This window comes from Fundulus heteroclitus, chromosome 3, assembly GCF_011125445.2.
Source record: "Fundulus heteroclitus isolate FHET01 chromosome 3, MU-UCD_Fhet_4.1, whole genome shotgun sequence".
Classification (NCBI taxonomy): Eukaryota; Metazoa; Chordata; class Actinopteri; order Cyprinodontiformes; family Fundulidae; genus Fundulus; species Fundulus heteroclitus.
This window is the reverse complement of record NC_046363.1, coordinates 14,519,098-14,546,651: the sequence shown is the minus strand read 5'-3', so window position 1 is coordinate 14,546,651 and position 27,554 is coordinate 14,519,098. Positions and strand designations below refer to the sequence as shown.

The 27,554-nt window shown below is 39.6% G+C and overlaps 1 protein-coding gene across 9 annotated transcripts in view; it reads left to right on the top strand.

The window, feature by feature from the left end:
- Nucleotides 1-27,554, top strand: part of triob (trio Rho guanine nucleotide exchange factor b) — a 137,955-nt gene that overhangs the window by 38,925 nt on the left and 71,476 nt on the right. For all 9 annotated transcript variants that reach the window (XR_004929018.1, XM_036130620.1, XM_036130619.1 and 6 more), the window contains 6 exons: nucleotides 8,460-8,534; nucleotides 13,026-13,140; nucleotides 17,158-17,350; nucleotides 18,624-18,728; nucleotides 18,868-19,329; nucleotides 21,616-21,738. Coding sequence is in view for 8 of the 9 variants with exons in the window: in XM_036130620.1 (XP_035986513.1) it covers nucleotides 8,460-8,534; nucleotides 13,026-13,140; nucleotides 17,158-17,350; nucleotides 18,624-18,728; nucleotides 18,868-19,329; nucleotides 21,616-21,738 (1,073 nt within the window). In the remaining variant the exon portion in view is untranslated. The remainder of the gene's footprint in view (nucleotides 1-8,459; nucleotides 8,535-13,025; nucleotides 13,141-17,157; nucleotides 17,351-18,623; nucleotides 18,729-18,867; nucleotides 19,330-21,615; nucleotides 21,739-27,554) is intronic.

Genomic DNA, 27,554 nt, shown 5'->3' with positions numbered 1-27,554 from the left:
TGTGAGAGAGAGAGGAAGGGAGAGGGAAGAAATAAGGTGAAAGGTATGCAAGTTCAGAGATTGAATTTTAGGAAATTGGATTGAGGAAAAAAATGGATACTTTTGTTGTTTTAATAATGGTGTTGCACCTGTGGGGAGGAAACACCTTCCTTTGTCTTAGTTGGCACATAGTTAAGTGCCTATCATAGAAAATAGACTAAACATTCTCACTGTCCACAGCGTATGATAGAAGTCAAAGGTTGAGGACTAAAGTTAAACACACACACACATAACCATTTTTTCTCACGGTCTGAAATTAAATCAGACCAGCCTTTTCCTGCTTTTAGGGCAGTTACCATTACGTTTGCTTAATATTTGGTAGAGCTGCCCTTTTAAACTGCATAACCTGGGTCAAACATTTTGGTTTTCCTTCCACAAGCTTCTCACAATAGCTCGCAAGGAACGTCACTCAGGTTCGTGCGAGTGTAACGACAGATGGGTGAATACTTGTGCCTAAGTAGTCAAACTTTTTTCTAAGCTGAAGATCCCTGAATCTCGTCTTTAGCACAATCCCCTACGTATGTGCATTCACTGAGCGCTGATGAAGTGAAGACTAAAAGGGCCCGTTTGAAATCGAGCACTGAAATCTATGCATCTTTGATAAGACAATAGAAACTATAAATCAGATGGTTTGGAGTTAATTATTTGTTGGAGATTATATTCAGAATATGTGGAATTTATGCTTTGCTTATCATTAATAAATTAAGCATGTTACAGTATCCACACCTGAAACGGGGGATCCTGTCCAAGATGCTAAAAGTCACAGAGAAAGGGAAACGCCTCGTAATGACAAATGTGGATTTATTGCATTATATCATCACAACATTTAACAATATAATTGGCATTATGTGATGTCCTTGGCACTAAATATTATATCCTACCAAAATATAGGATGAAAGCGGTTATATGAGATTGCGATGCACAAATTAACACTGCAATGGGAATTACGATTTAATATATTGTGTAGCTCTACTTTTAACTATTCAGTACTGTCAGTACTGTTTCTTCTAACTTCTAACATATGTTGCTAAAATTGCTGTATAATCGCAATATCTGCTTTTGGAAAATATGAAGACCTCCCTTCTGCTGGAGTTTTCTAACCCTAAATTAGCCCCTGACGCTAACTTTGGGAACCACTGCCATAAACAACCTCATTTTTGTCTAATTTTCTCTTTCTTTTTCTTCATCTCGATGTGCCCATCACTCCAAGATTCAGCATCTTGCCTCAGAAATGTATGTCCGGCATAGGCATGTAGGGCAGTGAGAGTCTATCTAGCCAAATATCATATAATGTACGGTACACAAAACTTGAAATATAAGATCCTACCAAATGTTGTATGCAAGAAATCCTTTGTGATATATTTTTTTTAAACTAGCATTAAATTGTATTACGTTAGTGATTGTGGGTTGATATATTGTTCAGCTCCACAGTTATCCTTTTTAAGCAGCTGGAATGCTATCATGTTTAGACAGCCAGGCCAACTGCACTGTAGCATTTCTGCTGCTTTGTGTTGCAAGCTGAATATGTTTCTACCACAATACAGACACAGTCAGCTCGTAATTCGTCTGAGTTGGAGGCTACAGTGTTGTGAGCCAAAGGATTGGCATCATGAGGCATGCTGGGATGCACAGATGCACAATGTCTAAAGGATTTGAATCAAAGGGATTGGCCCTGTGAGCCGAGGTAGTGCATTCCAACGCCGTGGAGTTAGCATTTGTAGCACCTACTGGAATTCTAACTAAGTTTGGGAATCACAATTTAATTCCAAATATTAAGCCAACAAAAAAGATAGTTGATTTCTATACAAACAGTTCATATCTGTCAGCATGTATATACAAGAAAACTTTGCACCTGCTTGAAGAACTTTATTAAAAACTAATAATGATATCAAGCTTTAAAAAAATCCATCTTGAGTCACATTACAACCGCAAACTTAAATGTGTTTTTTTTTTTCCTGATATATGTGCAGAATTAACACAAAACAGTGCACGGTTATAGAGTGGGAGCAAAATGAAATGTGGCTTTTAAAGTCTTTTACAAATAAAATCTGAAAAGTGTGGTGAAGCATTTGTGTTGAACCTCTGAGACAAAACCTTGCAAACCACCTGAATTACATCTACAAGTTTCTGAGGGAATCTTTACCAGCGTCGCACACCTGGAAACGGAACTTCTTGCCCTGTGTGACTTATGCAATGAAAGCTCGGATTGGAGGAATGGAATCTATTAAGTCATGCCACACAATCTATATTTGATTTAGGTCTAAACTTTGACTGGACCATTCTGGAGATTTTTCTCAGCATATATACATTTTTTTGTGTCCTGTCTGACTGTGTACCAGTAAGACTTGCTCTATATCTATCTATCTATCTATCTATCTATCTATCTATCTATCTATCTTATCTATCTTATCTATCTTATCTATCTATCTATCTCACATTAATTTAGGATTATTTCAAAATCAATTTACACAGAAACGTAAAGGTAAAAGAGAAAGAAGGTAATAGTGAGGTGATGACTGACATATGACTGATGTTTCAATCCCGGACTGAAGAAAAGTGAAATGAACTGACATGGCTGTGCCAAAAAAAGTTGTCAAAATCTCTGTATTTCGAGCACAACTTGAAAGCTATAAAGCAGAGCAGAGTTAAGCAACAGTCTGTGACGCTGACTATTTCTTGCTTTCTCTGCTTTCCACATCTGTAGTGCGGCTATGGTATACAAATCACTTCAGCTTTAATAGAAAAATCCTGACACCAACTTTGGGATCGAGCTTGGCAGAGCCAAATGAAACCAAGAACGCCGTTTATCTGTCTGCTGTGCAAAATATAGGTAGTCCTTCTGTGTTTTCAAACAAGTTGGAAGCCACAGTTGTGGGCCTGTACCCGTGCAGGCTTCTGTGGCTCCGCATAAATTTGTTGTCTTGTGAAAGCAAGCGGTACAGTTAACTTTTATTTAAACTAAATTAGAGAAACTGAAATTAATGAATTAACTAATCTTGACTGTATATTTTAGTTGCAAGTGTTTACAAGCATATGTATATTTAAGAAGTTGTCCCTTCAAGATGTATTTTAGTTTGTTCCTGTTTTCAAATTTAAGTCAAAAAAGACACTGAACATCATCACCTCTCTAAATAGGTTATGTAAATGTAATGTTCTACAGAAGAAATTAATAAACATAACTGTTTTTGAATGCATTTACAGTCATACTCAATAACTTAGAATATTGTTGAAAGCATAATTTATTTCGGTAAGTCAATTCACATTATATAAACATTATATAAACATATTATACATTGCACTTGCACTTTGGATCTTCAGTGAATCGTCTTAGAAGAGAAAAAGTGCTTTATAAAAAAACTTACCTTGCCTATATAGCTTGACTTCAGACAGACTGGTTTCCGAGCCTTTATGTCTGTTAATTGTGAGGATATTCTGCTTACAGCTAATGATTAAATAGCATTTAAGGCTAGAATATTTCACCCAATCAATTTAAAAGAACATTTTCGCAACAGATGTGTTTCAATTCAAAAATTTCCAACATTTTGATTCAGATAAGGTTGTTATTTTCAAAACAAACTTTCAATCTAACAAAACAGTCTCATGGCATATTATAATTTATTGGACATTTCTGTAAATATAAATGTGCAAAAACCTAAACTAGACATTCACATACCTCTGTCTATGCTCCTCCCTATGGTCATTAATCGTAAATATCATAAACCTGGGTGTGGTGAGTGCACAGGGGTATAGCACACAACCCATGTCCAGAGGCTTCAGTCCTCCACATGGCTCTCCCAGTTTTGACTCCTGGCCCATGGACCTTTGCTGCATGTCTTCCCCCTCTCTCCCAACCCCATGTCCTGTCACCTTACTGTCAGATAAAGGCCACTAGTGCCAAAGAAATATCAAAAAGTCCTTGTGTCAACAAAGCCTACTTCCTAACATACAGTACATGTAGTTGTAGTAGAATTCTTTGTCCGACGGTTACTGTTCAGGTCACACTGGCATGAAGGTTATGCTATTTCTTGGTTTTTAATTGTGTTTTTGAATTGTTTATTATCCAGGATGGACTGATAATACTCCATTGCAGAATACAACTTCAGTACCTTTTAATATGCAGAAATGGGGGGAGATGTTGGAATTTAAAATTTTATAACTTTTCATTTTGTCACATCCACTGGGTGGGAATTATACACACCATCTCAGATAAATACATACTCTTCCACTAATATTTGCTTCAATGTCACAATTTGTTTGGGATGTTCCTGCCATTGGAAAACACAGCTGTGTACAAATTCCATAGATCTGACACAGACGGTGACCTCAAATTGAAATTAGGTCATCAAAATGTTGAAGAACTGATTGTAAATTCCCAAAACCTCTGTTCTATAACAAACTGATGGATGCTGGGACACCGCAATAACAGTTCAAACTGAAGCCCGTTTGAAATCAACAGACACCAAAACTTGATACCTATGAACTTAAAGGAGCAATAAGTAAGATATTTACTGTAAAGTCTACCCAAATCATTCTCATTTGTCACCTGTGATGGAAGTTACATTTTCTATAAACAATCGGTCCTCTCCATCAACAATGTCTTAGTCACGTTTTTCTCCTTTCAAACCTAGAGCTACGGTCCGGAGTGACTCCTGTTCAGAGTGTAGCCTGTGTTTACTTCCTGGTTCCTGAGCCAATCATATGGAGTTCCCAGGGTTCCCACCACAGCATTTGGTGTTTTTATTTTGGCAAAAGAGCAGCAGCCTGCTAACATGGAAGGAACGCATAAATAACAAGCAATACAGTACAATATCAAGAACAACAATATTAAGATCAAAAAAATAATTAAATATGCCATTACCTCAAGCAGTGTAATTAAAAAACATTACTGTCCATAGTAAAAAAAAAATTAAAAAGGGGAAAAGAAGAAAATAACTTAAATAATTTAATATACTGAATATCCATATGGAGATACCAGTGCATATAATCACAGTCAGGTTTTTCAGATGCTTAAATACTTGGACACAGTCGGGTTTTCCAGCAGGACAATGAGCCAAACGCACTGCAAAACTGGTTTTGGAATGGGAAAAGCATGCAAGCTTTTAAAATGGCCCCAATCTCAACCCTGTTAAATATTTATGGAGTATATTTAAAAGCCAGGTAGGAAACTAAATAGTTCCAATAAAAAAGTCAATTTCTTCTAAGAAGAGTGTTCAAATATCTACCCAGAATTACGGCAGATGCTGGTTGATATCTAGAAAAAGCCTGTGGTCGAGGTAAAACCTGCTAACAGTCATCTGAATATTTGTGTTGGTATATATTTATACATATTTTTTTAGCCTTCATGTATGGTGTTGAGCCTGTACGACTGCAAATACTAACAAATTCAAATGTGTGTACCGAGGTTTTGCTTCTAAAAGGTACTGAAGTTGTTTGTTGTCCAATCAGTCCACATTAAAAAAAAGGAGATTCAAACAAATGGTTGAAATGACTGCATAAATATATGACGCTTGTGCCGACGATGACCTGTAAATGTAACTTAAGAGCAGGTGTGCTACTGGGTCGCCTATTGTCCCAAAATTATGCCTGTTCATCAAAAAGTTAAGTCTAAAATACAAAAAAAAAAAAAAAAGATGTTTTAACAGGTGTTATGGATTCCAGCTCATATGGATAGACACAGTGCACAATAAATGGATTGCTCTCTTCCTGGGTGTGCTATGAACATGGAGGCTGGGGTTGAACAGGTTTATTTGGTGCTCAGCAGACGCGTAAATGAAAGCCTTAGCGTAGCGGAGAAGATAAGACGTGTGTCCCTGTGGAAGCGCTTGACGTGAGAAGCGGTGATGCAGTTTCATGAGTCACAGTGTTCTTGACAATTATTCACTTCCACAGAATATTCTATGCTAACTCACTGCATGTACGCATCATTAAAAGCATCAGATGCAGCGTGTCGCTGTGCCTATTTTTTGCCGCGTCGGCATCACCAGCAGCTGGCCACTGGGAATTCAAAATAAACGTATTCCGCTTTTCATAACCTCCCCGCTGCCCATGCAAGACCCGATACAAAACTTGTGTGACGGCCACATCTGTTGCCGGCTTTCCAGGGCCCTCTACACACAGTTTTTTAGCTTCCTGCCAGATTTGGTCTGATGTGGAGTTCAAAAAGGTGCAGCGCAGCAGTGAAAGCAGGGCTGGCTGCAGCAGTTTAACAGAGGTCAGCGCTGGCCGGGTGCCAGAATCAGTATCTTATATAAAACACCACGTAGAGGAACGCGTCTGGGCACTCTTGACCTGAAGCACACATGTGCTCAAACAAAGTATATACATAACCCGAACCTAAAACCTAATTGACACCCTAGTCCTAAATCTAACCCCTAGCCCAAAAAAAAAGTGAGGACCAAGAAAAGTTACTTTACATCAAAGTCCTCACTTTACTTGTAAAATGAGGAAAAAAAATGTTCTCACTCAGCAGCAAGTACAGGTACGCACACTCAACTACACATACCTCTTTTTAACCAGAATGTAGACTTTCTACTTTGTGTCTTTGTGAGTGGGAGCGACAGAAAAATGGATTCGAAACAGGTGCTGCAGTTCATAAAGTAAAAAAAAAAGAGACCGTAAAATCCTGAGTTTGAATAGAAAGACAGGCACTCCTTTTTTTTCATTTCTAGTAGATCAAACCGTTAAACTGCTTTGGCCCATCTGGTTGTGGCATTATGTAAAGTTTTTTTTATTTTTTTCTTGTCTGTTTAACGTTTTTCTGCGGGACTCATGGTGCAGCTTTGACCTGGATCTCACCTTCTAAGAATGTCGTTTGAATGAACAAAAGAAAAGCCATTAACACGAGGAGCAGATTGCAGTTCTTCGTTCTGAGACTCCTCGTCATAATGCTCTCTGTTAGCATGTTTCTTTTGCAGATTGTGTTGTCTTCCCTTGTTCTCCTGTATCATTATCTGCTTTGTGTGTTGTCGCGTCAGTGTGGTCCTCTTTGCTTTAGCCATTTACGTGTTTGTTTTCCTTTAAAGTCTGTCTCATCTTTAAGTACCATCATACCCTCGGGTTATAATTAGTTTGTAATCAGGAAGAAGGCCTCTTTATGTCACGTTAACCTAATTTTATCATTTCACTATTCCCACGTCTCAAGGTTAAAAATGCTTAAACTTATAGAGTGATTATTTATCTTTAATTAAGTTGATTATGAAAATTGATAACCAGCTCATTTGTACAATAGGTGTCATCAGTAGATTAAAGGTTTGTATGATGATTGTCAAAGTAGCATTTTACTTTTTGTAAGACTCTTAGTTGTCTCATTGTTTCTTTGCCCCTGAATTTATAAATAAATTGTTTAAAGGGACAGTGTGTAACTAATTTGGCTTTTAATTAATAAAAACCAAGTTCTCTCTCTCTCTCTCTCTCTCTCTCTCTCTCTCTCTCTCTCTCTCTCTCTTTGTATATATATATATATATATACACACTAGTCCTTTTTAAATAACTAACGAAATCCACAGCAACTATCAGCACATAATAGTATAAATAAGACACTGGAAAAGAAGAAATTTGTTGGAAGAACAGGATATGCATGCTAGTGACTCTTTAGGAGGAAAAAACCTATGCGTTGCATTCAGGTCTGATCTGACGGGCCAAAAATGATTATTCAGTTGATGAGTGTCCTTGGGTGTGAGTGTGTCTTAATGTTGCTTTTTGCGCTCTTGGAATAAACTTTGGGCCATCTGCTGAGCAGTTGAGACAGAGGGGTTGACATTTGAAGAGCATGTCACAACAAAACCCAGGCCAGGCTGAGAAACGCGTATTGGTACAAGGCTATGCTGAACCTTTTCATGTGTAAACAAAACAAAACGCTCTCGCTTGCCCCGCAATGTTTTGGAGCTTTGACCGAATCCATAAGGTCACTGACGTGATGTATCCTTTATGATGGTTAACTGGTGTCGCCGTCTCCTGCTTGGAGCGCTGATATGCAATATGACTCAGCGATCAATATTCATCATAGCCTTTCACTGTTGGTGGTGGTATTGTTTTTGTTAAATGTTATTTAATCTGCTAAATTGGAATGAAATCTTTTTTAGAGCATGGGTAAGAGGGGGGATCTCATTACATTTCTGTGCAGATCAGAGTCACCTTCATTAACGAGGCAAACCAAATCATTAGTTTTCTTTCCAGGATGAGCACTCTGGGTTTAAATTGCCCATATGATACAATTATGTAATAATTAAAAGCAAAAACAAATAAGACAAATAATTGCCGAACAGCCATCACAGACAATATTCTTCCTCTCTGTTTGCGTGAGCTGATCCAAAAAGGCTGCAGGGTGTTTAGAACATGTATAAATTAAATCAATCTTGAGGGACAATCAAACACCAAGAAAATGTTCTTGACTTACCTCTGTTTTGCTCTTTTTTTTTCAGGGTTTCATCGCAATGAGGACATGAAGGCTATTGATGTTCTTCCTATCCTCAAGGAGAAGGTTGCCTTCCTCTCAGGTCAGTTACACTTCATAGAAAAGTCTTTTACATATTGCTTTTTTGATAATCTTTTATTAACAATCGGTGAAACACCCTGTCCTTACAAAGCAAATCAGGGGAGTCACTATGTTCTTTGACTCTTGATTTGTTGTGTACAACAGTCAGTAGAAATAATTGCAAATAGTAATGGTAAATAATTTCAGTACCAGGAGCAATTATATATGTGGCATTGTCGTTCAGAAGTGTTTTTTTGTTAGTTTCTTTGCTCCACAGTTATTAATTAAATTAATGCATTCCCATTTTTTGTCTTTTTTATTGCTTATAAAGGAAATAATTGTATGTTCCTGACCAGTCATAAGCAGTATAAGGTAAAGAAAGTAGTAACAGAGTTGATAATAATAAAAATAATATTAATAATAATAATAATAATAATAATAATAATCTTCATTGATCACATATGTGGAAATTTGCATTTGGCTTTACATGATTGGTTCAAAACATAAAAAAGATAATGTATGGCACAACGCACAAACAGTTCACAAACAAAGGATGTGCACAAATTAAGTCAGAATAATGTTCAACATTATTGCATTTGCTATGAGAGATTTCTTCTAAATGTTCTTGGTTGCATATGCTGCTCTGTGTCAGCTTCCAGACGGGGAGCTTAACAAATTCCCCAAATACAGGCTGACCTGGGTCACCCACAACTTGTAAAGCCTTTTGTTTTGTTTGACTGCTGTACAAATTTCCCATCATTCCCTGCTGTGTCCCTATGATCTTATTGATTCTAGACAGTCTGTTTTTGTCCTTCGCTCCCAATTGTCTGTAGCATTGAATAACCTGTAGAACGAATTGCAAAAACCTGCCAATTTGTGTTTATAGCTTTTACGGAGAACATAAATTTCCAGATTGAATTTGTATTTATCGTTAGTTCTAATGTCTGTATATATTAATTTAAAATATATCTCAGCAAGCTGGTAAACTGAGTAGGATTGGTGGTTGGCTGCTAGGCTTTTAAACTGACTGCTACTTCAAAGATCTTGAGTAACCTTTGGCTTTCTAGTCGACCTCAAAAAAGTTGATAATTGTCCCCAAAACTGAATGGCATGAGATTGTATAGACTCATCTCAGCTTTGAATGTGTTTGCAGCACTTACGTAAGTGACAGTCTTAGGCTACGTTCACACTGCAGATCTTGATGCTGCGCAGCGTATGCGTGTCATACGCTTAGATTAGCTTAGCTTTTAATTTAATTAGTCAATAAATGTTCACTAAAAGCATAATACACGCGCGTACAACACACATATTTATGCTACACTACGTTTAAATTAGATTGAATTAATAATTTCAGATGCGTAGACACTCCCGTTTGTCAGGTAATAAACAGGAAACAACATCCTGTGTCAAAGTTCACTTCCGAAAGTATCCCAAAAGTCGAGTCTCAGTTCGGCCACAAGTTGGTAGAGGTCACCTCTTTGTTGACACTGCAGATTGATGCATTTTTGCTGAGCTCTCTGCCTTTCCTCTCGCAACACTCTAGAGGAAGGAAGGCCAAGGTTTGCCTTCTACTTGGGGAAAAATAGTTATTTTAAGAGCAGAAACGCGCAGCTGTGGAGCGTACTTTGCAGCGTCTGGTGTAAATTTACGCAATTTATAATCAGGCCTCCTTTAAACTGCAGTTTACAGTTCACATCCATCAATTTCCCTGTGATGCCTGTTAAAAATGTATGGTCAAGCAGTGGTCACTTTGCCACAAATTAGAAAGTCTGTATTGACTTATGCATTGCGTAGACATCCCTGCATGTGAAATGATCACGGCCCAAGCCCCACCTGTAGTCTCTGATGCCAACCTTCCAATGCTACATCTTTTGCCATTGAAGATGTTAACTCCCCTCATTTGTTGTCCACAAGGGCAATAGTGTCAGGTTTTTTTTATGCACTCAATCAACTTCAGTGCACTGCTGATGTACATAAATTCATCACACTAACAACTTGCAGTTAACCGGAACCATGATTTTGCTGCTCTGTTAAGTTCTTACACAAATCCTATAGTCCTACACCATAATACTGCCTTGCAGTTAAACTTTTTGTTTTTGAAATTATATACAGAATTTTGTGGTATTCGGTTATTATTTTAACACTGTTGCATCCAGTGCGTTGTCACAGAGCTCCATGGTGTCAAGTGCTACTTTTAGAATTTGCCCTGGGGGCGACTCATGTGGTCTCTGAAGCTGACCTCTGTGTTGGATGAATTAAAGGGACAGTTCCCTGTCATTTGTGTTTCTAGCTGATTCACTTGTCCATTTAAATGTTTCAAATAATGAAAGAAAATAAATCAGATGAAAGCAACCTGAAAAAATTAAGCAGTCATGAATAAATAAACAGTAAACAGTTCTCAAATGATGATTCAATTTGTGGGGGGTGAGGGGAACTTAATAAGGAAGCCTAGTATGAAATGAAATTATAATTGTGTTCCTTCTGAAATCATTAATTAAACAAATTTTTTGGTTCAATTTTACCAGCCACTACCAAGTCGTATTATTGTCTGATCTGTAGAATCAAGAAATCACTTCAATACAACGTTTGTGACAACATAAAGTAAGTGAAAGGATCCTAAATAGCTAAAAAAAAAGAAAAACTCTCTGTCTAGAAAGCTATTTCTAAGGCTGTGGGACTCTAGCTAACCACAGTGAGAGCCATTATACAAAAAAGGCAGTGATGGACCTTCCAATAAGCAAGTTCCACAGTTCCAAGGGAAAAATGACGGCTGATCAAAAAGGGAAAGAAAGGGGCATCTTACATTTACGGGGAAAAAAATGATGGAAAACCCCAAATACCTGAATAATGAAAAACCCTAAAATTCTTGAAAAATGAAAAACCCTAAAATACCTGAAAAATGGAAAAACCCCAAAATACCTGAAAGGAAATACTCTGCTTACTGACGAGAATAAAACATTTCAGTGGGGGTGTGTCCGATAACATCTGACACAAAATAGGACTGGGCCGTATCGTTTTATCGTTATCATGAAAAAATTAATACCACGATAAGAATTTGGATTTATTTTGACAGTGATAAATTCCAAATAGTGGTGTCTGAAAAACCCCAAAACAGACACTATTGTCAGGATTGTTATTTTTTTACTATTTTCTCCACTGTCAATAAATTGAAAAATATAATTAAATGCAGTTACTGTGTGTAGTTTGATAATAGAAATCACACTTCCTTATGTAACTAGAGTCCTGATTAAACATATTTAGTATTTTGTTTTAATATATTTTACATTTTTAAATGTTTTTTAAGGACAGTATCTGTGCTTACTGGGCTATAATTGACATGCAGTCACATCCACACAGTTACCCAAAAAAGACTGCAGGAAGCTGTAAATAGTCTTATCACTACATTACCAAAAAGGATTGTGATGAAATTGAAAGTCCATATCATCATATGATAAGATTAATTTGATGGTCTAAAACAATTTTTAAAAGCAAAAATAGAAAGAAAATCTTTAAGGGGCAGATTATTTTTTACAACGCTGTGCATGGCAAAAAAAAAAAACCCTAAAACAAACATAAACAATTTCTTACAGCAATAGAAAACATGAGCAATTCAAAAATGAAGTTAGTAACTTTAAACAGTCACTCTTCTTCCTCAGCCTGTTGAATGCAGTTATTCACAGAACGAATCAATACTCTGTAAGATACCAACGACTGGACTATGTCATTGTTTTATAGTCCACATAAAGCGAGGCTAAAATTGTCTACGCAACTGAACCTGATAACCAGGTCGCATAATCTAAATAAGGCTTAATTTTTGAAAAAAGGTAGAATTGCTGTGTAGTGTTTTCAGCACTTGTTTACTCCAGCGATGTTTGAGCATGTTTTGGCTTATTATCTTAGCTGTGGATCAGTTTGCAAGGTAAAGAGGAAGGGTGAGGAACATGCATCTGAAGAAAACATAATCTGCTCTGTAAAAGGAGGGGGGGGGGGGATAGGCAACTATAAGGTGAAGATGAGACTGTCTTTTTTAATTAGAAATGTCTATTCTTTTTATACTTTTTAACTTGGTTTTAAATGGTATTGATTATTTTACACTGTTTTTAAACCTGCAGTGCGACTCTGAAGCATTTGCCTCACCATGGGACTCATTTGACCCTTGCTCTTTAGTTTGACACAGAAAATAAAACAGAACAAAAACAGAGAGTAATCTCACTCCACTCCTGCACTTAGTTCAGCTGTCAATTCATATATATGTAGGAGTCTGTTTTTCTTTACTAGCAAAACAATAAGTGACCGCAAACGCTAAGAAAAGAACACAAAGTTAGTTGGTTGATCTGCTTTTCTTAGTTTGACCAAAAACGTTCGGAAATGTTCTTCTGGTTTGTGAGGTTTCCAGTTCCTTTTCAAATCCTCAGAACGGAAATGACCCTGAATGGCATCCAAGTTATTCCTCCTGGCATCAACAAAGTTCAGTTGATTCACTGCTTTTGTCATCCTGTTGTTTTGTCCAAAGGTGGCAGAGACAGACGTGGGGGTCCAATTCTCACATTTCCAGCACTGAGCAACCATGACCGAATACGACCTGATGACCTGCGCAGGCTTGTAGCGTACCTGGCAACTATTCCAAGGTAGGGAGCAAAACACGCAGACACGTTAAAACAGGGATTTCACTTAGGTGGACAGATATTAGCACAAGTTGTGGTACAAGTTTAAATATGTATTTAGTTTTTGTTTGGTTCGCCTGATATTTCTTCTTACAGTATTTGTATCGAAGAAGACCTTCTAGACCTAAAGTGTTGTCAGCATTGCCCATTACTATAATACTATAGGATAGCCATGACTGACTATCATCCCGTTTTCTTATAATTATACCTCTACATCAATTTGGTTGAAGACTTTGAGAAAGGAATCCGCTGCCTTTGAGTAAATGAGGGGTTGTAGTTATTTTTCTGTTAGTTAAATATATGTCTGGACCTTTCTAAGACTAGTAAGGCACCCTTAGGTTGCTTCATGAAATCGGGCGATCATTAGCCGACGACTGGCCGGTCAGAAACTCAAACATTGGGTCTTTTTCAGTGTATACACCACAATCAGGGTAGGCATCTTTAAGCACTTCTCGATTTGGTTCAGGTACACTTTAGAAGGATGCAAATTGATTATTGGCACCAGATGGTGCAGTCCCTAGTGGAACCCTTTAATATGTTTTGCTCATGGCTTTGCACAGCCTGCACATGGCGCGCCCCTTGTTCAAGTCGCACATGGTCCTGGGTGTGGTGCATGTTTTGTTAGGTGTTCGGCATAAACTTTCCCGTTGCTGCACTCGCTGGCTTCTGAAATACACCGCTGGCCTTCCTTGATGTGAACACATCAGTAGCAAAACATTAAGATCTCAGAAATTTGACATTTGTAAATCAGGTCAGGCTCTTCCCCAATAGCTCGACACATCACAAATAATCTTCTTGTCACCCCCTAGAAAACACGATACGTATTCAGAATCAGCTTTAATCGGCAAGTAGGTTCGTACAGACAGGGAATTCGACTTTGGTTCCACTTTGCTCTCAATGAAGAAGTTTTAAAAGATGTGGCATACTTTCGTTCCTAACACATTACCCAGTCCATGTCAGTATAGATTCTTAGCGGGATCTTTTTCCAAATCTGACGTGTTTTAAAAGTGTTCTTTAAATTCTTTTGAGCAGCGTAATTTGAGTGGCCCCACAAAAAGGACAAAACATACATCTGGAACTCAGGTCAGATCTTTACTAAATGTGGAAATTGGAAACTGACTGCAAAGATCTGATTGGCGACTCAAGTTACAACTTGTGTCCCTATCTGTCTTAGAATAGAATAGAATGCCTTTATTGTCATTATACTAAAATCATCAAAAAGCTTCTTTTTTGAAGTGTGGCCTGAGTAAAAAAAAAACACAGTGAAAGCACAATAATCAAACAGTAAAATAATAAATATATAATAAATTGCAAAGATGACTAGTATTGCACAGTTAATACATTGCACAAATGAATATGAATATATCTTCAGAAAATAAAAAACAAATGCTGATTATTTTCTAATGTTTCTTCTTCTCGAAAGAAAAAAGCACCCAATGTTGCCTCATTTTAAAGAAACTAAACAATTTCTTCTTCTTTTTTTTTTTCTTTTTTTTACAAAGCAAGCAGCTTCATTTGCCCCCTGTACACACACAACTCATTGGTAGATTTCCGTCCTTGCTACGCTTTAAAACGATTACCTGGGGCTGCAAACAGTTGGAATGATTTTGGTTGAGATTGTCTTTGCCCTTACCCTCTTTGTTCTCGGCTTCTGTCTTTAATTACCCCTCGGCTCTGTAGGAAAACCAGTTCTGTTGGCAGGTCTGACCTCACTGACCCCCCTCATTTTGGTTCTGGTGTTCTATTCAGGAGGAACCGATAGCAGTTGAACACATGGTGTCGCTTATATTTTATACATGAATATCTTGTGCAACTTTTCTTATATGCTGGTTTTCCCTTTCCTTTCCTGCTCGCATGTTTGCCGTGTTGTCACAAAGATTTGTATCTAAAAGCCGTAAGCCACAGGAACAGCGTGCAGAGCTGCACCGTGAACCTAGGTGCAGCCCAGACTGCACCTTTAATGCGTAGCTCCGGGCTGTTCAGTTTGGACCCACTCGTGATTAGCTTGGAGTTGCAGTTTGCGCTCCTCGGTTCTGCAGCCTCTAATCTTCCCTGTGCCGCTCTTTCTAGTGCTCGGCAGCTCTGGTGCTTTTAAGTCTCTCTCGCCTCAGTATTTCCGACACTTGTCTGGAGGTGAGAGGAGGTTCAAATTAGTCGCAGCCACGACGGCATTTAGGTTGACTAATAGGCCAGAGGCAAAGGGATGGCTGTTCAGTGTTGACTTATTTTCGTGTATAAACTTTTACACTGGTGTGTAAAAGCTCATAGATGGATTACTTTAACACGTTGTTTGCTGTGTTAATTTGCTTCCCTGATAGTTTTAGACCCTCAAATCCTTGAGGGGCGGTTTCCTGCAACCTTTACGTGGGCAGCTTGCCCTGCACGCCTGAATCAAATGCTTATAACGCCTCACTCACATGTAGTCAAGCTCTACAGGCCTCTGGGAATGAGGCAGTAGCTGAGTCAGGTGTGTTGAAGCAAAGACGCAGCTAGAAGTTGCAGAACAGCGGGCCTGGAGGGCTGGGGTTTGACACCCCCCCTGCTTTAACCAAATTCCTTATCCAACGGTCCTGATTCAAAAGATCCAGTTGCTTCCCTGAATACATGATCAAGTGTAACGTAAGCTATTTCATGACTTTTTTCATCTGAACCAAGCTTACTGAAGCAGCAGGGGAAGCATCTAAAGCCTGCAGAACTGTGGAACCTGTCTTGAGAACCAGTGTTTTCCTCCAGAACAGTCCAGAAAGTAATCTTTACATGTTAGTCATGCAGTAGAAGGAACTAATAACAGATAATTGCTGCCTTTTTTTTTTTTTTTTTTGCTCTGACGGCTGATTAAGCCTTATGCAATGATCGTTCACCCTGTTAATGTTCTCCAACACACAGCCTGAGGAAGACTGCCTTCCCTGCAGACATGCCGGCAAGGATTTGTCACCCTTTTCTTCCCTCAGCCTCAGGAGCAAACTTTCTGATAACAGTGATTAGATAAGCGAGGCATTTAATTAGCTGACCAAATAATTAAGCATCGTATTATGTATTCTTTGCTGCAGTACGTTGGGCTTCCTGTCATCGGCTGCCTCCCATCTCCCGTTGGTTGCAGCCTGAACGAACAGCCTTCATACAATTCACAGTTTCTAGAAGCTTCTTCACTCGGTAACAACTTCCAGGCCGAGTACTATTGTGGTTAGCGTGAGCTGGAACGGCTCATGGCTGTTGGGTCACTGATCGGGAAAAATATTGAATTTTACGTTTACGTCACGCTGATCACCGATCAGGACCAGTCGGGCATGAAATTGGACGAGTCCGGTCGGCAGATGGTTTCTCTGTGCGTCTCTGGATAAAGAAATCATGTGAAGTGACAGACCAGTTCAGAACAGAGAGGTGTACTCAGATTTTTCTCTCCCAGCTCTAACCATCTACCATAGCTCTCTCTCTTTCTGCCACTCTATTTTTTTTCCTGCACCCCCTCGTCTTTGTCAGCTCTCTCTCTCTCTCTCTCTCTCTCTCTCTCTCTCTCTCTCTCTCTCTCTCTCTATCTCTCTTGCTCTCCTCTCCCTTTTCTCTCTGCTCTGTTTTCTCTCCCCGTTTGGCCGCTGCTCTGTTTTCAGAGTGAGGTCAGAGTGAGATAGAGCAGGAGGGCCTGCGTCTGTCTCTGTGCTACAGCTAGACACGTTCACATCATAGCCTTTAATGCTAAGAAATAACCTTTTATGGGCCTGCACAGCAGCATGACTCCCGGTGAGTAGCATGGGGAAATTTCAACGCTTGAATGTTTTTAACTGCCCCCCCCCCCCCCCCCCCCCCCCTTTCTCCAGATGCCGTGGAGGACAGGAACATGCAACTTACATATTTGCTGCTATAGCCGAAACGTTTTTTTTTCTGGGCTTATATTCGACTTCTTTTTACTTTTTACCCCCCCGCCCTAAAGCAATATCTTCTATTTCAGTAATGTACAAGATGAGGTGCCTTTTTGTTTTGCAGTGAGGAGGTGGCCCGACATGGCTTCACAGTGATTGTGGACATGCGTGGTTCTAAGTGGGACAGTATCAAACCGCTGCTGAAGATCCTGCAGGAATCCTTCCCTTCTTGCATCCACGTCGCCCTCATCATCAAGCCGGACAACTTCTGGCAGAAGCAGAGGACCAACTTTGGCAGCTCTAAGTTTGAATTTGAGGTGAGTGATGCTTTATTATTAACACCTAAAAGCAGTCCTTAAATCAAAACCCATAATGTAGTTGCTTGGGGTTTATTTATTTTTTTGGCAACCTTGTTAATTACCAGTTATTACTGTCTTATATGTGTATGATTTTTCAGAACAAACATAGTGCTGGGTCTGACCCATGACTATTTTGTGCTTCTTTTTAAAAACAATAAGTTGCTTGATTTAGAATTTCTCACTAGTTTGAAAAGAATCTGGCTGTCTTTATTGGGTCTAATTGGACTGCTGCACTGTGACAGCGGCTCTGTTCTGTCCCGCGTGGCCATGTGTTGCTGGTATATTTAGTCCTGACCCAGTTACCACGGAACCAGGATAAATAGGACATGCAAAGGATTTCATCCCAACTTTACTTGTGTACTTTCAGAGTGGTCTCTGTTTTTGTTTTTCTTGCCCTGCCCTGCCAGCAGTAGTCCACAGTCAAATAGGACGCCGCCGCTTTAATTCTCTCAGACTGGCAGCAAAGATCAGGACCAGAGGGCGATGATCAAGATGGACTCAACATTTAATCCTGTTAAGTTTTCACAACTGCTGCTGACCGTTCCTGAAGAGCAAGATGTTTTCTCTGCAAATCCCAGCTGCCCTTAATTTTACAAGGAGATAAAAACAAACTGCTGTTAATTACTGAAGCTTTCCATCGTGGAAAATAAAAATCACCCTTTCCACTTTTTATTAATTCAGAATTTATGAGCTCTTTATTGGGCAGGTTCAAATTTCTGCCACACAGTACACATAACTGATGTGAATATTTTCATAGATACGGCTGTTTACATTGAAAACAGTATCCGATATCAGCTCCGGTTCGAGATCTGCCAATGTATTCTGTGTTTTTCTTATGTCTGCCTTGCTCCATTAAACCCAGCTTAAACATTCTGTTTTCACTTCCTTTCTCGTGTTTCAGTTTGATTAATAATAACATGAATATTTTTGTTGTTTTTTTTCACCCCCCCACCAGACCTTTTTAAACAAAGCAGACATGAAGCTGGTTAATCAGCACATTTTTCTGTCGAATCTTGATTTGATTATGGACTGATGCTTTGAAACGTTAACCTGTTGAAACAGAAGCAATATCCATTTAAATCCCAGTGATTTTTTATTTTTTTTTAAATGTAGCTCAATTGTTCTCTTTATTTCCCTTGGTTTACTCTCAACCTCTTTCATTTCCTGTCTTTATGCCTTTTTTTCCCTTTTTCTTCTTTTATCTATCCCACGTCTGCCAACCTTTCCACAGACGGTGATGGTGTCCTTAGACGGTTTAACCAAGATTGTTGACCCCTCTCAGCTCACGGCTGACTTCGACGGCAGCTTGGAGTACAACCACGATGACTGGATTGAGGTTTGGGTGCTTTCCCTTTTTCTATTCTAGAAAAGAGCTATCAGATCCTTAGTTTAAACTTTTTTTTTTACAATCAACTCTTTAATTTTATGTAAGACCTGCTTTGGGGAGACTTCCAATTCGGACACTTTCATTCCAGGTCCGCCTCTCCTTTGAGACTTTTGCTAGTGATGCGGCGAGAGCGTTGGCGCGCCTCGAAGAGCTCCAGGAGACCCTGTCCCAGCGCGATCTCCCGCGGGACTTGGAGGGTGCCCGGCGGCTCATGGAGGAGCACGCTGCGCTGAAAAAAAGGGCCACCAAGGCGTCCATAGAGGAGCTTGATACGCAGGGCCGAAGGCTGCTCCAGAGGCTACAGTCGCAGACCGCAGGGGGCGGGGAAGGGGGCTACAGTAACCGCGGCGTTGGAGCCAGCGGAGACTCCAACGACCACCACCGCGGACTCCACGCGCATGCCGACGCGCACAACCTGGTGGCCAAAGTGACGGCGCTGCTGGACAAGCTGCACGGGACGCGGCAGAATCTGCAGCAGCTGTGGCACATGAGGAAGCTGAAGCTGGACCAGTGTTTCCAGCTGCGGCTCTTCGAGCAGGACGCCGAGAAGGTCAGGGCACCCCGCTTTCATTATGCGTGCGTTAGCGGCTTTCACGTCGGCACGCTGCGCGGAAATGAACGCCGCCGTTTAGTTAGACCCGACTGATTTCAGGCCTGCTTTACGCACATTTCCCCATGTGGATACGGACAAGCATGCGTTTGTTGGTACCATTACAGCTCATTGAATCAAAGCTTTAAGTCTCCTTAACTAACGATTCAATTAATAGTATGCGCGTGTGCCGTTAGTATGTGATAATGGAGACGGTTAAATTCAGAACAGGAAATGGTTTGCTGTTTATGTTGCAAAGAGCTGTGTGCGGACAGATTAGTTGGTGCTTGCTGAAGAGACCATTAGTGATTGCATTATGCATAGTTGTGTTTCAAACTAAGTGTATCGCAGATGTATTCAAGCTTTTCAGCAGCCATTCAGTCCTCTTAGAGCTAGCAATGATAGTACCTGGTACTTTGGTATCCCCGCGTAAACCACAGTAAACATGGACCAGAGAAAGCAATGCAGTCTGAGAAAAGTCATAAAGATGATTGCTGATATTGCTGTTAAAGGTAAAGGCTACAACACCATCGCTAAAGCAGCTTTGACAAATGAAAATGCAACCTTCTTGTTGATCAGACGGTGCGTGCATAAAGTAAAGAAAGAGCCTGGGAAAATCTGGAAGGCTTGTCACTTTTTGACAGTATGATGAACCATAATGGGCTTCATGGAGGAAGACCCAATGGGGCTCCACCAACGGCAGTAAAAACGCAATTCTTGTCACCAAAAAACATCACGGTGAGCCCAAACGTTTCTGGTAGAATTTATTTTGGACTGACGTGACAAAACTAAGGCATTTAGGGCCTCCACGTGTGCTCTCTGTTTACAGAGGAAGAAATAAACGTTTTTTTAGAAAAAAAAGGAAGAAAAAAAACGACGTCCAGCGTCAAACAGGGAAAGGGCTTGGTTTTGTTCTGGGGCTGATTTGCTGTATCCGGCTTGGAGAAGAGTAAACCTCTGCAGACCATAGCGAACTCTCTAGACTACCAGATTATCTGGACTGAAACACGCTGTCCAGGCTCAGAAAGCTCAGTCTCAATCACAGGTCATGGGTCGTTCAATAAGATAGTTACTCAAACATAGGGCAAGGCAATAATCCCATTACAATGTATATCGATTGATAGATGTGTGGTGTGATATAAAAAAAGGGTTGATTAAAAAGTTAAACAGAAGAACAGTTTTCCTTCCTTTTGCATTCTAGCCTGTCATGTAGGTCCATGCTAGAATCATTACAACCTCCCAACCAATCACAAACGTGGACCCAGGAACGATCTGTTCCAAGCTCCGCCCCCTTCTGGAGTCTGGAGAGCGCGTGTCCTTTTTTTAAAACTTGCAGTTTTGGTAAAAAGTTGTTTGAATAAAAGGTTGAGTTTGAATTCAGTGTTTGTGTTCTTCATCTAAAAATAGGCCATTAAGGAACAGCATAAAATGACCAGGGCTGCACTTGAAATATATGTTTTGGATTTTTTGATGACTATCGATATTGATCTGCGCAATTTCTATTTGATCAATATGCTTTTGTCGTCCAGCCCTAGACAAACATACGAAAAATATAGAGGAATAATTGATGAAAAAAAAACAACAATTGGACTGTCCTTAAATGGGCCTCCAAATTGTAATCCTTCAGAGAATATATGCCAGCATCTAAAGACTGCAAAGTCAAGAGATGCCAAGGTCCAAAAAAGGAAAGCTTGAGCATTTTGCTCTGGAAGATTCCGTTTTCATTTTGTGAATTATACTAAATGTCCAGTTAAATAAATATTCAAAAGATAAGTCGGATTTGGGTTAAATAAGGGGGAAAGAATGATGGAGGATGCCATTATTGTCAATGTTAAGACATTTGATACGTAGTTGTGCCTTTTTTGTTAATGAGGAAGACTAACAACACATTCTGTCTGCATCTGTATGGCTGCCGAAAGACGGAAGCAGAGCAGCGTCGGATGGGCTTTGGCACATTCTTTAAGAAACCGCACATAAACAACACACATTCACACTTTGGTGAACTGTAAGGAGGCAACAAACGCAACTACAGATTTGTTTCATAACAGCCAAGCTTAAAGATGACTTGCCTGTAGAAATTAGTGCTCAGATGACAGATGAAAGGTTCTGCGTAATTACAGACCCCCAACAACCGGCTCCTCTTGTTCTCGCTGTTCTTGTTACACAGTATAAGACGGAACAGATTTTTCACATGGATCTTCTGAAGAACTGTTTTGTTTTTTTTCTCTTCATGCCTTTTATCTGTAGATGTTCGATTGGATAATGCACAATAAGGGGCTTTTTCTGACCAGCTACACAGAGATTGGAGGGAACCACCAGCATGCTGTGGAGCTGCAGACACAGCACAACCACTTTGCTATGAACTGCATGGTAAGACTCAGTCAGTTTCTTCTTTATTTGTATTTATATATATATATATATATATATATATATATATATATATATATATATATATATATATATATATATATATATATATATATATATATATATATGCACAAAAGTCCATGCTCCCCTTTTAAAATACCAGGTTTTTTGTGGTGTGACACTTCTTACACCTACAGTCTAACTTTTACTTTTGAACATTTTAACTGAGAAATAAGAATAGAAGAGATTTATTTTTGGTCTTAATTTGTTACATCACAAAGCAGGATATTTCAACGGGTAGAGAATTTTGTTAACACTATCCTCACTGCTATCAGTGGATGACTGGAATATTGATGAAAACCTGGAATATTGAAGAAAACCTTATCTCTCACCCAATACTTTACCTTTTTTTTTTTTTTTACAGTGAAGTTTTAGAAATCGTTTTAAATTTTTTCTGATTCTCTTTCTCGTTCTATTCTTTTTAAACAAAGCCTTTAACTATACTGCATTGTCATGCCCTTTCATGGCACATTTCCCAGTATTGACCCATATGATTGCAACGGTGCCCCTCCCCCAGTTCAGTGCTTCGCACTGTGGCTCAGCTCTACATTCACACCTCTGACAACGAATAAATATAGCTAAGGACATTTGGTTGTGTCATCTGCATTCTTGTAGTATCATGTCCGGCCACAAAAAGTATCCAGCTTCTTATCCGTGTTTTGTTATTGGGCCCAGTTTCTTTTCTTCCATTGATGTTAAAAGGAATTCTTTTTATAAAAAAACAACAAAGGTTTGTTCTAGGAAGGGGGATTAACACGTCATTAGCTCTGACTCAAACTGCAACAACCTTTCCACATTAAATAAAATCGTAGTCAGGGGAGAGCTGGACACGCAGCTTTGTGGCCTAAACACCCAAGAATTTACTGGTGCGAGTGACGACAAGATGGCCCAGAAACCGGGTTGGTCACCACCCACAGGTACCTCAGGTTAAAATCAAGGACTAATCCATGAGAATAGAGATGGAAACCATGTGTCCTTGAACATATTATCACACCGTGCCTACATGCACGCAGTCCTGTTAGCTGAGAGTGACCGCTGCCACCTCCACCCATTCTTTCACAGGAAACTGCGCTTCCTCTTCCTGTTGCTTGGAAATACACGGCGTTAAACTGTGTTTATGAGCGTTCCTGTGCAAAGACTGTCTAAATGCCAAATAGTTGTGTTGGGATTTCCCACTATGTGGGGATTTTTACTGTAGGAACAAAAAAATAAGGTTAAAATACAACACACTTATTTGGTAGTTTGTATGGATTGAAATACAGTGTGACAGGTATTAAAAACATAATAACTACAAAGTGAGCTTTTAACTATGATTGTTCAAAGTGAAATGTAAACTAAATGCTAAAGAGGACTGGGTAATTATTATGTAAGTGTTGAGATGTATGCAGCTATAAACAGTTCATAGTTGTGTTGCTGTAATGCCCCCTATGGGACGTACTTTACAAGTGCAGCGGGTGAATAAGAATTGCCCTACATGGTTAATACTAACATTTTACACATGATCAGGTGACTCATGCTAACATGCAACCGATGAACTAGTTCCTTTAGTCGGCCTGTATCTTCTTTATGTGATGATGTAGGCGCACGTATTGAATTTTGTTTAAATGTAACTCTGCTGTTATATTTGTAATCTTTTAAAAACACAGCATTTGTTTGATGGTACTTTCTCTTCATCTAACAATGAATTGGACAAGAAGAAAAACACAGGAATCGATCTTTTTTTTTTTTTAGTTTTAAAAAATAACTGTTGTACATTATTTAGCTCTGTGAGACTTTATTTCTGACCCTTCCAGCTAGGTGTGGGCCAGTTACTGATGCCGGAGAGCTTTTAAAACCTCACGGTTGCAAGACCACACATTGTTCTTCTGTTCTTCAAAGTCAGACGGAGTGCCGCGGTGACCAGATTTTTCTGCTGCTCCGTTGGCTGTGGAGTTACACAGCACTGCCCCTCCCCAACCTATTGCTGCACACTATCTGTGGCAGCAATATTTCATTTGATTTTCCCACTGGTTATAAAAAAAAATTATAAAAAAAAAAAAAAATTTGGTTTATGAAAGTATTTTTAGTTGCAAGAAGAAAAACAAAACACAAACTGTCTCAGTGCAAAAAACTAAGAAACCAATCCGGATCCATTTTGTATGGGTAATGATTGGTGATTGGAGGGGCTGACTCCACCCTCCACCCGTAGAGGTAATCCTGCTAATTAACCTGCTTGTTATACATCCGTTACTTTTATAAAGACCAGAATGGCTCAAGTTTTACACTCACTACAATGAGCCCTTGAAAACTACAAATTATAAGTATTCTAGATTTTTTTCAACTCTATAAGTCAAGAATTTTAATATCAGTGAGGGAATGGTATTGATAGAGCTTCTGTACTTGTAATATTTCGTACATTTAATTTTGGCAGTAGGAGGGATAATGGTTGCTTTGCTGTTTTGAATACCATTAATTAGATCAAGTATATGTTAATAAATATGTTTATGTTTCTGGTTCTTTATGTAAATGGCATTTTTAGCCAGGGTTATTGTGTCATGAGAAACTCTCACCAGCCCATGCCTACTTTCAGCACATGCATGTGGTTAAACACGTTATATTAATACAATACAATATTAAAACATATATTAGAATGCAGAATACAGAGCATATGTCAGTTGTTTTACACATAAACTTCAAACCATTTTCTAGCTTGAAGAATCTCATGGGACGTGTTTGGTGGTATTTTTGTATTGGGAAGGCATTGCAGATACATTGCGGTTTAATCTTTGTCGCCGATGGCCATAGACTAACATGTGCAGTTCCAAGAGTATTCGTCGTAGCACGATGCATTACTCTGGCTGGTGTAGTGAAGAAAGAATGAGCTGTTGCTGACGAACTCCTGTTGAGACACAAGAAACGAGCAGGTCATTCAGACTATACCACCAACGTGTGCTCGGTGGTCACTTATAGAAGCTGGAATCTGAAGCAGCTCACCTGAAGCACGTCATGATTTAAGACATACAGCTCTTTTGCTGCGAGCCCGTCAAGGTTCCCCGTACTGGAAATATGGTATTTTGTCCTACACCCCTTATTCATTTCTGTTCCCAAAAGAAGCAATGAATTACATATCATCTCTGAGCAAAACTGTAATTTTTTTAAATTAGTGTTTCACTATTTACTATTACTTTTCTTTATTTCTGTTACCAAGGTGTTTTGTGCTTAATTGTTTCGTACCGTTCTCTTTCTGCAGTTCGTTGTTTTTCTCTTGCAGCTTTCTTGTTTCTTCAGTCGTTGTGTAATGCATCCCTGCTAGTACGGCATCTTATCATGAAAGAAATGCCAAGTAAGCAGTTTTAGTTTCTGACAGAAACACACAGGGGAGAACTTCACATGTTTTACAACAATTCGTAGCACCGATTACCACCTGTGCCACATTTCTTGTTTGATTACAGGAAAACAACCCTGTAGTGAGTGGCTCATTGTTTGCTTTGTGCGTTAGAATTTCAAATATTTCATTTGCAAATCAAAGTTATCGTCTGGCCCTTGAGTTGAACAGAATTTGTTAAGATCTTACTTGCCAGACTGTTACTTTTCAAAGAAGATGATGCCAGGTTCACGCAGCAGGATAATTACCCCAATATCTGCCCCCACCTTCCCCTTCCGACATGCCCCGATTATCGGGATGACTCTTAAGACAATCGTGAGAAATATTCCTGCCGTGTGTGGTGTGTTAAGAGTGATTTGGTACGCGATGTCTCCACTCCATTAACCAACGCCTTTTCTGTTTGGAATGTTTATTCTCTGTTAAAATTAGTCCGCAAACTTATCGCCATCGGGCTTTCTTGTCAGCCATGTTTATTTGCTCTAAAAATCTCGGGAGGTTTTACAAGATTTCCCGTTTCATATCTGAATGTTCCTGATATATTTGTATATATAACCTGTTATATCGCCCATTTTTTATGGCCATGTGTGGGGTCTCTCGGGTTTCGGAAGTCGGCCGACAATTTAAAAATCTTGCCGCGTGAACCGGGCATGAACACGCAATACAGACTTTAAAATACCGTACCATCTTTTGATCAGCGCCAGGTTATTTCTGCCACCTTTGCGGCATATTCGAAGAGTACTTACAAGCAATGCTGAGACCGACCATTATTCCAAGTAACACCAGGCACAGCAAGACCAACCCCACCATGATTTTCCGGAAGTGCCCTAATTATCCGAGAATAAGTTAAACCCGTTAGGCTGCGTTTTTACCGTAGAGTATTTGCTTTAACTGTGCAAATATTTAAAACAAGCACATTACCTAATTGCTCGCTTTTGTCCAGTCCTCTGTTTCCATTGGCTGGAGGCCATCTTATAGTCATGTACCTGTCAGTCGTAGGTAGTCTGGGGGGCTCTTGACTGCTACGGGTTTGACTCAATTGCGGGCCGGCCCGGTTAGCTGCCACAGGGGCTGCTCCTGGGACTGGCAAGACCTCTCTCCGTCCGTCGACATCCAAACCGGGCATGTCTTCGTAAGTGTCATCCTGCTCTTCCCACTGGTCGGGATCCATTGCCATGTATTCATTGTCGGGATTCTCGTCTGGTCCAGGGCCCTCCATCGCTCACCTCTTTTGCTGTCTGTGAGTCATCTCATCTTCTGTGTGCTTAAAATACCTCAAAGGTGACTGTGGATGCAAATGATCTGGTGGGCGGGAGAGATTTTAGTCGGCCTTGAAGAACGAAAGAGATCCTACCTGCCACTGAGACGGAGCGCTTAGTCTCTGGCACTTTTAAAACCAGAGAGATGAAATATGTACAATGCCGCGGTGTGCTGCTCAAAACCAGTAACAACCTAGAAAAAGAAAGGGAGAAGAATATATCCTGAATGCAGTTGACGTAAGCTGCAGACGTTGTGCGTTTTCTCTGCCTGGATGTGTTTATTTGAAGGAAAATCAGAAACAAAAGAACATCCCCGAAGGACGGTGATTTGCCTGTAGTTTGTATACAAGGAGATGTGCGATAGAGATTAGCATTATTTCCAGGAAAGACCTTTGGGACAGAAATTTGCATGAAAGCGTGTTAAACCGTTTGCTTTCCCGTATGCAAAGCTGTGGCTTGCATTGTCTCGGTGGATTGTCTTTTTTTTCAAACACAAAAACAAGAACGAAAGCTTTAAGTCCAGCATCTCGATATTGGAAACAAGCATAGCGTTTCGGTCGTTTATTAGTATATTTTATTTATGCCATAGAGTTGCAGTTTTAAGACAAATTCCCCACTGGATTGTGTCAGCAGCAGGACTTTTTTTTCTTCCTGTTTCTTTTTTTTTCACCTGCAGTTTGTTTTGGGCTCAATTTAGAAATCCTGACTCCGTTTTCTTTCTCTTTTTGCTTTTGTGTTGAATTTGGACAAATAATTCTGTCTTCCTGTTCTACTACTGGAATCAAAATACCCAAATTTTCTGTTCAACCCATTCTCACTCTCCCCTTTGGATCGAAGGTTGCGTTTGAGTGTCCCGCTTTTTAGCTCAGTCCCATTCTGCCCCCTCTAAGTGTGTAAGTGTTAGGGTGTAATTAGTGTGCGTTCGTAGGGTCGTATAATATCTATAATATCAGTAAGAACTGTTGCACCCTTTACTATGAAACTACACAAGCCCTATTTTGGCTGTAAAAAACTATCTTCTAAAAAGGAAGCTAGGGTAGTATATTATATCCTTTTAGATTTTCAATACTAAATACCTATAAGGAACTACTATCGTTCTAATGTTGGATTGGGTTGTTTTCTTGGGTTGTAGCTGTTGT